Source organism: Myotis davidii, unplaced genomic scaffold (genome assembly GCF_000327345.1).
Source record: "Myotis davidii unplaced genomic scaffold, ASM32734v1 scaffold993, whole genome shotgun sequence".
NCBI classification, from domain to species: domain Eukaryota; kingdom Metazoa; phylum Chordata; class Mammalia; order Chiroptera; family Vespertilionidae; genus Myotis; species Myotis davidii.
In genome coordinates, this window is record NW_006285483.1 from 2,311,406 (window position 1) to 2,320,408 (window position 9,003).

The following is a 9,003-nucleotide window of genomic DNA, read 5'->3' on the forward strand; positions in this document are numbered from 1 at the left end:
CGAAGTGCTCAGGCTGGATTAGACGTTAAATAATGGTGCTACTATTATGGTGAGTCCTTTGTGTTACACAACAGCAGCTATGTTGACCAGGGCTCCCAATGCTATATAGTCAAACTGGCATAAGAGTCCTGATTTCAGGGAACAATGGCTTATTCTGTTTGGGGGAGTAGCAAAGGTCAAAGGCTGATAGCTGTTGACACCACCTTGGGGGTGCCAGGAAGCCAGACAAGAGGTTATGGTGTGCCTTGCCTTTGATAGTCCATTGAAGCATGACTTCTCAACGGCACTTTCCTGGCTTTTCAGGAGGCCAGTGCAGTCTCTAAGGCCTAAAAAATCCGGAACTAACTCATACAGGAGAAAAAATAGTTCAAGAACATCGTTTCCTTCCTCACTGCTAGCTTCCTTGTGTTGTCTTTCTCTGGCCTAGTGAATCCCAACACAAGGACTAATGCATCTTCTGACAGTTTTTCTTTTCTTCCAAGAATATAAGAACATGTCTGTATAAGTGCCGTCACCTTCCCTGACTCCTTCGGGAAGAATGGAGGCATTCTGTGAGTCACATCCTGATTTTCAGGCCAAAGCGCTGAGCATTCCGTGGCAGTCCGCGTGGTGTGGTGGCAAAAGTAGCGGTTGGGCGTCAGGGAATCTGGGGCTGGTGCCCATCACCATTTCTGGATCTCCCTGAAAAGGGCCCACGGCTCGGCCTTCGTGTCCTCATTTGTAAAATGCACGAAGTCGGCCTTGGGTGTGCGTGAGCTGTGGTCACACTTGTGACAAGCGGCGGCCCCGCGAGACCCCGGCACCGGGGCGCATAGGAACTTGGCCTTGGCTGGGACTGCGCTGGGCTGGCAGCGGCTGCGTTGCGCTGGGAACTCAGCATCGCGCGCGCAGCTCCTCCGCCGCCTCCCTCACCCGGCGTCTCCGTTGCCAGGGGAACTGGGAGCGGCGCGCTTTCCGGCGCAGTCGCGGCGCGTTGCAGCTGTCATGGCGGAGACCGTCTGGAACACCGACACCGGGGAGGCTGTGTATCGCTCCCGGGACCCCGTGCGCAACCTGCGCCTCCGGTAGTCGCATCGCCCCGGAGCCCCGTGCTTTTTTGCTTTCAGCTAATTCGAGCCTGAACCTCACTTCTCAGCGTTCGGCGGCCCCCACTTTTGCTTACAACCCCGATCACTGCCTCCGCGGTCTCCCCGCGTCTCCCCTCATTGCCGGCACGCTCTCCACGCACAGCTTTCAGGCTCCCAGGTTGCTCGGAGCTCTGTGTCCCCAGTACACTCTCCCATCCCACTCGCCCCCGGAGGACCCGGCGCCCCGCTCACCACCTTTCATTTGCGGGCACCCGGCACACGTTCGTAGGCCCACCCCACCCTCTGCTGTCTTGCGTTTCCCCATCTTTGCCCCGTGTTCATCTGCTGATGTGTCTTTTAACGAGTATCTGGGCTTCTCTTTTCCTGGCAGAGTCCACTTGCAAAGAATCACATCAAGCAACTTCCTCCATTTCCAGCCCGCTGCCCAGGATGGGAAGGACCTCATAGACTTGGGCACTTTTAGGCCTCACCCTACCGCCAGTGGGTGTTGATGGTGATGCGTCCCCATGGGTACCCGGGAAGGGCCTAGGGTGGTGGTTACTTCTTAAGACAGAAAACGCCCAGGGCTCTAGTCTGAGCAAAGGCAGGGAGGTTGGGCTCCTTGCTAAGGTCACATGGCCGGTAAATGTTGAAGCCAGGGTTTCATGAGGCGATTTTAACTACTGTATTATGTTGTGTTTGAAAAATTGAATATGGCATGATTCCTGCCATCAAGATACTGATCTTAATTGTAGTTCAGTGTAGTGAAATTAAAAAAAAAAATTCTTTAGATATGTTATAAATGTTCCTAGCAATCTAAATTCCTTTTGCGGCATTTTTTTTTTCTAAGAGAAAATATGCTCCAGATTCTAAGTACACATCTGAATACTTTTTAAAACGATTTGAAAATTGGTGTCAGCTTGAAAAATGTGCATGTTAACATGCACTGCGCTCCTGCAGTTTTCCTGATCTGGGAAGGCACCGAGTGAGGAAGAGGGGACAGTGTGCTTGTGTTAGGCCACTAGTCTCTCTGCTTTTGTTTCTGTTAAAAAAAATAGTCTTGGGCAAGAAGAGTGTGGGCTGGTGGGTTGTGAAGCATGTGTCTCTGCCAGGACTGTATTATATTTGGTTCTTTATATAATCATTTATTTGCCTTTCCTCTTCTCTCCTGATACTTGGTCCTAAGGCTACAGTGTTTGTGATTCTAGGTATATAGCTTCAGGAATAGTAAAGAGGAAAATGCCATGATTCCTTTTAAGCAAATGTAGACAATTAGGATTGAGAAAGAGCTATTCAGCCTCAATCTAAATTGCAGCTACTGACACTGAATTAGATTAAATAATTCCTAGAAGGCATGTCTTCCTTTTCAGATTAGAGTAGTGATTAAGACCCATCCTCCTTGGGTCTTCCTCCTGGCTTCTACTCATCCCCAGCCTCCCCAGCCTTTGCCTAGAGTGAGTACTTCATAAATCACTGAACTCCAACTGGTTTTGTGGCAATAGAAGAGCAGGGACTTGGATTATGACTAACCACAGAGCAAGAAGTAGTGCTGGTTTGGCTCACACATTTGACTCACCCTGTTGTCTTTGGAGGCGGACACCGCCCAGATGAAGATGAAGAGGAGGAGCTTGTGATTGGGTGGCAGGAGAAGCTCTTTAGCCAGGTGAGCCCGTGTCACTTGTCTTCTCAGTTGACCTCCACCCAGGCCACCTCCACCTGGCTGGTGGCAGGGAGAGATTCTTGATACAGATTGCCAAACCGATTTCCAGAAAGCTTGTAGCGGTCTATACTTCCTCCTGATGTGTTAACAGGGTTCGTGTAGCACAGTGACTGTCATTACCCAGTTTTATGATCCTGAGTGAGGCACTTTTCACCTCTGGGCCACATGCCATTGGTGACGGCAGAGTTCGATTAGCTCTGGTTCCCTTTAGCTCTTACATCCTTTGGATCCCCTGCGCTCCATTAGTTTAGGTAAATGAGAGTTGGCCATGAAAAGATGTCAGATTGTATCATCTCTATAGAACCATTCTAATTAAACAGTTGCAGGAACAAAAGTTTGACATGGTCTCACTAGATCTTCCTTTCCTCGTGACCTCAGTTTGAAGTAGATCTGTACCAGAATGAGGCGGCCTGTCAGAGCCCTTTGGATCAGCAGTACCGTCAAGACATCCTGAAGCTGGAGGGTTCCGGTAGAAGGAAGAACCGACGAATCTTTACCTACACTGACTGTGATAGATTCACCAATTTGGAGGAGGTATTGTTCTTCCCAAGGTCCCATGGCTCCCTCTTCCTTTGCCTCCCTGAGTTTCCTGGCCTCACTGGGTTCTGTGTGTGAAATCAGGAGCCTGTTAAGGGATGACAGAGAGCCTGTCTAGGATCTGCCTTGTGCTGCTGGCAGCCAGGCTGGAATAGAGCGGTCTCAGTCTACAGGTGGTGTGGCTTCTGCTCTCGTCTCCGCCTGCTGGAGGGCCTGGAGGAGCTGGCGTGGTCTCGAAGGCTAGGCTTGCAGGCTGCAAACCAGGAGCTTGACTTTCCCCATGCCTCATGAGATAAGAAAGGTGTTTGGCATCTAGAACCATCTGGATCAGTGATTTTCAGCCTTTCTCATCTCATGGCATACATAAACTAATTAGAATTCCGTGGCACACCCAGAAATATATTTTTTGCTGATCTGACAAAAAATAGGTATAATTTTGATTCATTCACACTGGACAGCTATTGTTGTGTTCGCTGTTGTCATTTTTTTTTTTTTATAACAAGCTAAGGAAAAAGGTCAGAGCCCCTGACTAAATTAGTCAGATATTACATGTTTTAAAAATTCTTGCGGGACACTGGTCTAAAATTGCTGATCTAGATAAAATTCACCAGGGATTTGGCCAAAACTCTGAGTGTATGGGTTTGAAGAGGAATTCAGTGCAGCCAATGGCTTAAGTCCTCAGTTTGCCTCAGTTCTACCCTAGTGCAGCGGTCACCAACCTTTCGGACCTCACCGACCACCAGTGGTCCAAGGGCCACCGGTTGGTAACCGCTGCCCTAGTGGACTTAACATTTTCTTCAGTCACTGCCTGATGGGTCTGTCTTCTCAGTGAGATTTTAGACTCCTTGAGGGAGGATAGAGCCTCTATTTTCTGATTCTTGTCTACAACCTTGTAGATCTGTGCGAGGAACAATTGTTAAGTGAGTATTTTTGAATGATTGATACTTTATTAGGAAAGTTGTGGGTTGGTAGCATATACAATTGGATTGTCCGTTTTGGAAAAGTGAATACAGTCGCAGTTAGTGCACGGTTCCCATGTGAGAATTTCCCGCGGAACACTTGTATCCCATTTGCCATCTTCTAGTTACCTAGCAAATGTCAACATCTACCAGGCAAACTCACCCAACTCTGTGTTGGTATGTGCTCAGAAATTGCAGGCTCATTTAAATATTAGCATAAATAAACTCACTTCCCAAGGTTAATATCCTGCTAATCTCGGGGCAAACAAGGCATGGCAGGAGTCTTCTCTGGCGTGTTTGTGCCACCCCCCTCTTCATTAGCATGTAGTTGTAAGGAATAATTTTAGATTCGGGGGCCAGATGAGGTTTCAGAAGGAAGGCTTCCCTCTTCCCTCTGGGTGACTGGTCCCACGTGGCCCTGACCAGCTGGGTTACACAAGGCTGCTCTCTCTTCCCAGCACTGTCGGAAAATGACCACAGCCAGGGAGGTGCCATCATTCTTGGTCGAGCGAATGGCCAATGTCCGGCGGCGGCGGCAAGACAGGCGGGGAATGTGAGTGCAAGTGTGCATGGGGGTTCGGGGGGCCTTTGGGGTCCTTTCACACCACTGTTCTCGGTATGTCCACCAACTCCAGCTTCCCCTTCTGCAGTAGACCGCCACCTGGGCGCACTCCCCTGTCTTCCTCCTTCAGGCTCTCCAGGGGGGCCCAGGGAAGTAAGCCTTCCTGTGGTGTCTCCCAGGGAGGGCGGCATCCTCAAGTCACGAATTGTCAACTGGGAACCCTCAGAAGATTTCATCAAGAGCCAGCACGTCATCAACACCCCTCTTCAGACCATGTACATCATGGCAGACCTGGGGCCCTATGGGAAGTAAGTGAGGCTTCTCACTGCCCAGCTCAGGTCCTCATCCTCATCGCCTCCACTAACCATCACCTCCCTGGTGTCGTGACCCCGGGGTATACGGGAGGAAGGGACTTCTCTTTTTCTTTTGATGCTTCTTAGTTGTTCTCAGAAGCATTAGTATTTTACCATGATAATTCTCACTGCAGCCTCTGTCCTCTCCCCTGGCGGGGTCTGACTACCCTACCCCTTCCTGTTTCCCTGGCGGTGGGACCAGTGATCCTGTTGATTCTCTGGTTTCTAGGCTCGGCTATAAGAATTATGAGCATGTCCTCTGTACTCTGAAGGTGGACAGCAACGGTGTGATCACAGTGAAACCTGACTTCACGGGCCTCAAAGGACCCTACAGGTGAGGAGAGGGAGAAAGGGGTGGTGAGACTGCCATTTCCCCCTCGGCTTCACTTCTCGCCCGTGGCTGAGGGATGCTCAGAAAGCCCTTCGTCTGTTCTGATTTTAAGTTCCCAGGTAGTGGTCCATGTTCTGTTCTGGGTCATTGACCCCTGGGATACTGGGGGTGCTGTTCTCAGAAAACGTGCGACCGCACCAACTTGAAAGCGACAGCCCCAGCAGCGTGCTTAAGTGACAGCAATTCTCTGCGCTGCTGGGTAGAGGGACTAATCAGAAGGGGTGGTGAACTCAGCCAGGTCTTTCCTCCGGGCTAATTCTTTTTCATCTCTGTGTCCGGGAATAACAGGGCTGTAAATTAGAAGTTACCTAGACCCTCCTGTCCGCTTCTGAGGTTAGAGAACTGGGTGCCAGGGATGTTGTGCTTTCGGATTTCACCATGACTTTGAATCAGAAATGGGCCCAGAAGCTATACTCTCAGTCTAGGCTGGTGCCTTTGCTTTACCATTTTGTTTCCCTCTCCCAGTCATCGTTCTGTCTCTGTCATCGTGTCCTCTAAGTGAGGCGTATGGCCGTTGACGGCCCCTCCCTGGGCTAGGTCTGGAGGGCCCCATCTCTTGTTGTTAGAGTCAGCCCCTCGGTGGCTTTGCCCTTACAGAATTGAGACCGAGGGGGAGAAGCAGGAGCTGTGGAAGTATACGGTCGACAACGTGTCCCCCCTCGCACAGCCGGAGGAGGAGGAGCGGGAACAGCGTGTGTTCAAGGATGTAAGAGCCAACTCATCCCCGGCACCCGGCGGGTGAGCCTCAGCGCCTGGGAGCTGAGACCATGGCCGAGGTTGATGCCAGCAGTTGCAAGGTCTGCCCTTAATGGCCGTCTCTGACTTAGGAAGCATTGCTGACATATCAGCCCCAAGCGCTGGATCATATTAGAACGTTGTCATCATCCTGACCATTGATTTGAGCACTTACCATGCTGCTCTGGGCTAGATCTTTCACATCCTTGATTTCATTTCGACCCTCCCACAGCTCGTTGAGGTAAATACTTTCCTTACTACCATTCGTAAGTGAGGAAACTGAGACAGAAGCTAAGCAGCCTGCCCACGTTCATACAGCTTGTACGTGTGAAAGCCCGGAGTCGGTCCCAGGCCAGCGGATGGCACAGCCTCTGGGCTTCACGTTCAAATGTCAGTGGCCGGGATGCTGAGGCCTCCCTTTCCCTGTGACATTTCCTGTTATTGCATTTTTTCTCCCACTGGGACCTGAACCCTGGTCTGGCTTGGGTCACAATCCTGGGTTTTGGTTTGGTTTCCTCCTGCAGCTCTATGGCCGGCACAAGGAGTATCTCAGCAGCCTCGTGGGCACTGAGTTTGAGATGGTGAGTACGTGGCTTCCTGTGAGCTGGGCTCAGGCCGTGGCCGAGTCACAGGGCCTCTCTTAAAGGCCCCCAAGGACAAACTCTACTCTTCGGTGTCAAAGGAAATTAAAAAATAGCAGATAGAGGATAGTCCTCGTTCATGTTTTAAAAAATATTTGCATATTGATAGAGAACTGTTAGTACAAAGAAAATACCTTAAAGGGTACGCGCATGCCAGGGATGGCTTTTTCTGGGGCGAGGGGGGATTGGGAGATGGTACATGAATACTCGAGGTGAGAGTGATATGTCAGGGATGTTTACTTTTTATTCTCTACACTAAAGTAGTTCTGAATTTCTTCAGTGGTAATACACTCACGTGTTACTTTATAATTGATTTTAAAAATAAATATAAAGATGAAAATGCCTTCATGTGGATATTTTTCCTAAGGACCCCATTGAGAGGGAAGGGGTATCATCTTTGCTTGTCACATGGTTTGGCTCCTTAAAAACAAAACCAAACCGTTTAGGCCAGTTCTTTTATGGTCCTGTTCTTTGTGTCCCCCCATTCTGGGAGTTCCATTTCTAGATCTGGAAACAAGGATAGAATTACCTGCTGGTCTCCCTCTCTCTTTTTAAAAAATTAACTCTCATTATTCTTATATTGCATTAGCAACAGATGGTCAGTGTTTAAAAGTTAGACAGCTACACAAATAATTAAAACAGGAAACTCGCTCGTTCCTTGAGTTTCTCAGCCATCTAAAGGGAACGGGGTCTCCACCCCCACCCCCCCCAGGACACACGAAGGACAGCTGTTACGGCTTCCCTTCACTCTTGTCAATTTCCCACACTGTGTTGCCCTCCCCACCATTTAAATGATATACTTTTCCCCCCTAAATTACAAACTCTAGGTATTTTAGGAACGAGATCTGTGAGTGGCGGGGTGGGGAGGAAATGTGTTAGGGACACATCTGATCTGATGTCCAGTGTCGGGTCCTCCGGGGGTTTGTGGACAGGCCGGGGACGTGCTGATCTCCACCCCGCCTGACATTTCCCATTTCTCTCTGCCTCAGACGGTCCCAGGCGCCCTCCGGCTCTTTGTAAATGGAGAGGTAGGTAAGTGTCTTGCCAGGCAGAGACCTCCTATACTTGGTCAGGGGCCCCACGGAGCTGTGAAGCAATCTGCCCGGCCCCATGGAGGCTGTGGGCGGTCTGCAGTACTTGGAAAACTCAGCCATGAGTCTTTCCCGGACACACAAGGCAGTTCCTGGCCGTCGAGGGACTTTCTTCCAGAAGTACAGAACCCTCAGGACCGGGTGGGTGCTCAGGGTGATAGGAGCATAAGCCGAAATCATTTCCTGTTTTTCTTAGTTTCAGCCCAAGGCTATGAGTATCACAACCTCTATGTCCACTTCTTTGTGGAATTACCAACGGCTAGTAAGTAATATTCATGAATCTTTTTTAAAATCCATTCTGAAAGCTGTTATAGGCATTGAGTCAGGCCTCCCTCCCTGCTCCTGCACCAAAACTGCTACTGTTCTTTTCAAGGCCGTAGGCCATTTCCAAGCTGCCAAATCCGTGGTGTCCTCTGCTTTCACCTCACTTGACCTCTCGGCAGCATTTACACAGCTCACGTTTCCTCCCTGCGACTCTGCTCCTGCCTCCGGCACCGTGCTCCTCTGTTCTCTCGTCAGCCTCCTTGGCTGATTCCTCATCTTCTGTTTATCCTGAACCCTTCTAGCATCCACGGCTGCGCCTTTTCGGACCATGTTCTGTGTCTGAACCCCTTTCCGGCACATCTTTGCACGACTGGTTCTTCCTGAGTTCAGGCCTCTGGGAGGTCTTCCCTCACCACTCAGCCTGCATGGCCTCCAGGCGCCTCGGTTTTAGTTTAGCGCAGCATTGGTCACCGCCCGAGTCTCTTGTTGGTGGTCAGTCTCCCTCCCCCTAGAACAGCGGTTCTCAACCTGTGGGTCGCGACCCCTTTGGGGGTCGAACAACCCTATCACAGTGGTCGCCTGAGACCATCGGAAAACACATATATAATTACATATTGTTTTTGTGATTCATCACTATGCTTTATGTTCAATTTGTAACAATGAAAATACGTCCAGATATTTCC

At 50.0% G+C, this 9,003-nt stretch overlaps 1 protein-coding gene across 1 annotated transcript in view; it reads left to right on the top strand.

Annotated features, from left to right (window-relative positions):
* The first annotated feature begins 918 nt into the window (after positions 1–918).
* Positions 919–9,003, top strand: part of MKS1 (Meckel syndrome, type 1) — an 11,217-nt gene continuing 3,132 nt past the window's right edge. The window contains exons 1-11 of the mRNA XM_006756207.2: positions 919–1,064; positions 1,459–1,568; positions 2,660–2,730; positions 3,166–3,321; positions 4,742–4,836; positions 5,025–5,153; positions 5,428–5,532; positions 6,187–6,295; positions 6,849–6,905; positions 7,955–7,997; positions 8,253–8,318. Of these exons, the coding sequence (XP_006756270.1) occupies positions 985–1,064; positions 1,459–1,568; positions 2,660–2,730; positions 3,166–3,321; positions 4,742–4,836; positions 5,025–5,153; positions 5,428–5,532; positions 6,187–6,295; positions 6,849–6,905; positions 7,955–7,997; positions 8,253–8,318 (1,021 nt within the window). The 5' untranslated portion in view covers positions 919–984. The remainder of the gene's footprint in view (positions 1,065–1,458; positions 1,569–2,659; positions 2,731–3,165; positions 3,322–4,741; positions 4,837–5,024; positions 5,154–5,427; positions 5,533–6,186; positions 6,296–6,848; positions 6,906–7,954; positions 7,998–8,252; positions 8,319–9,003) is intronic.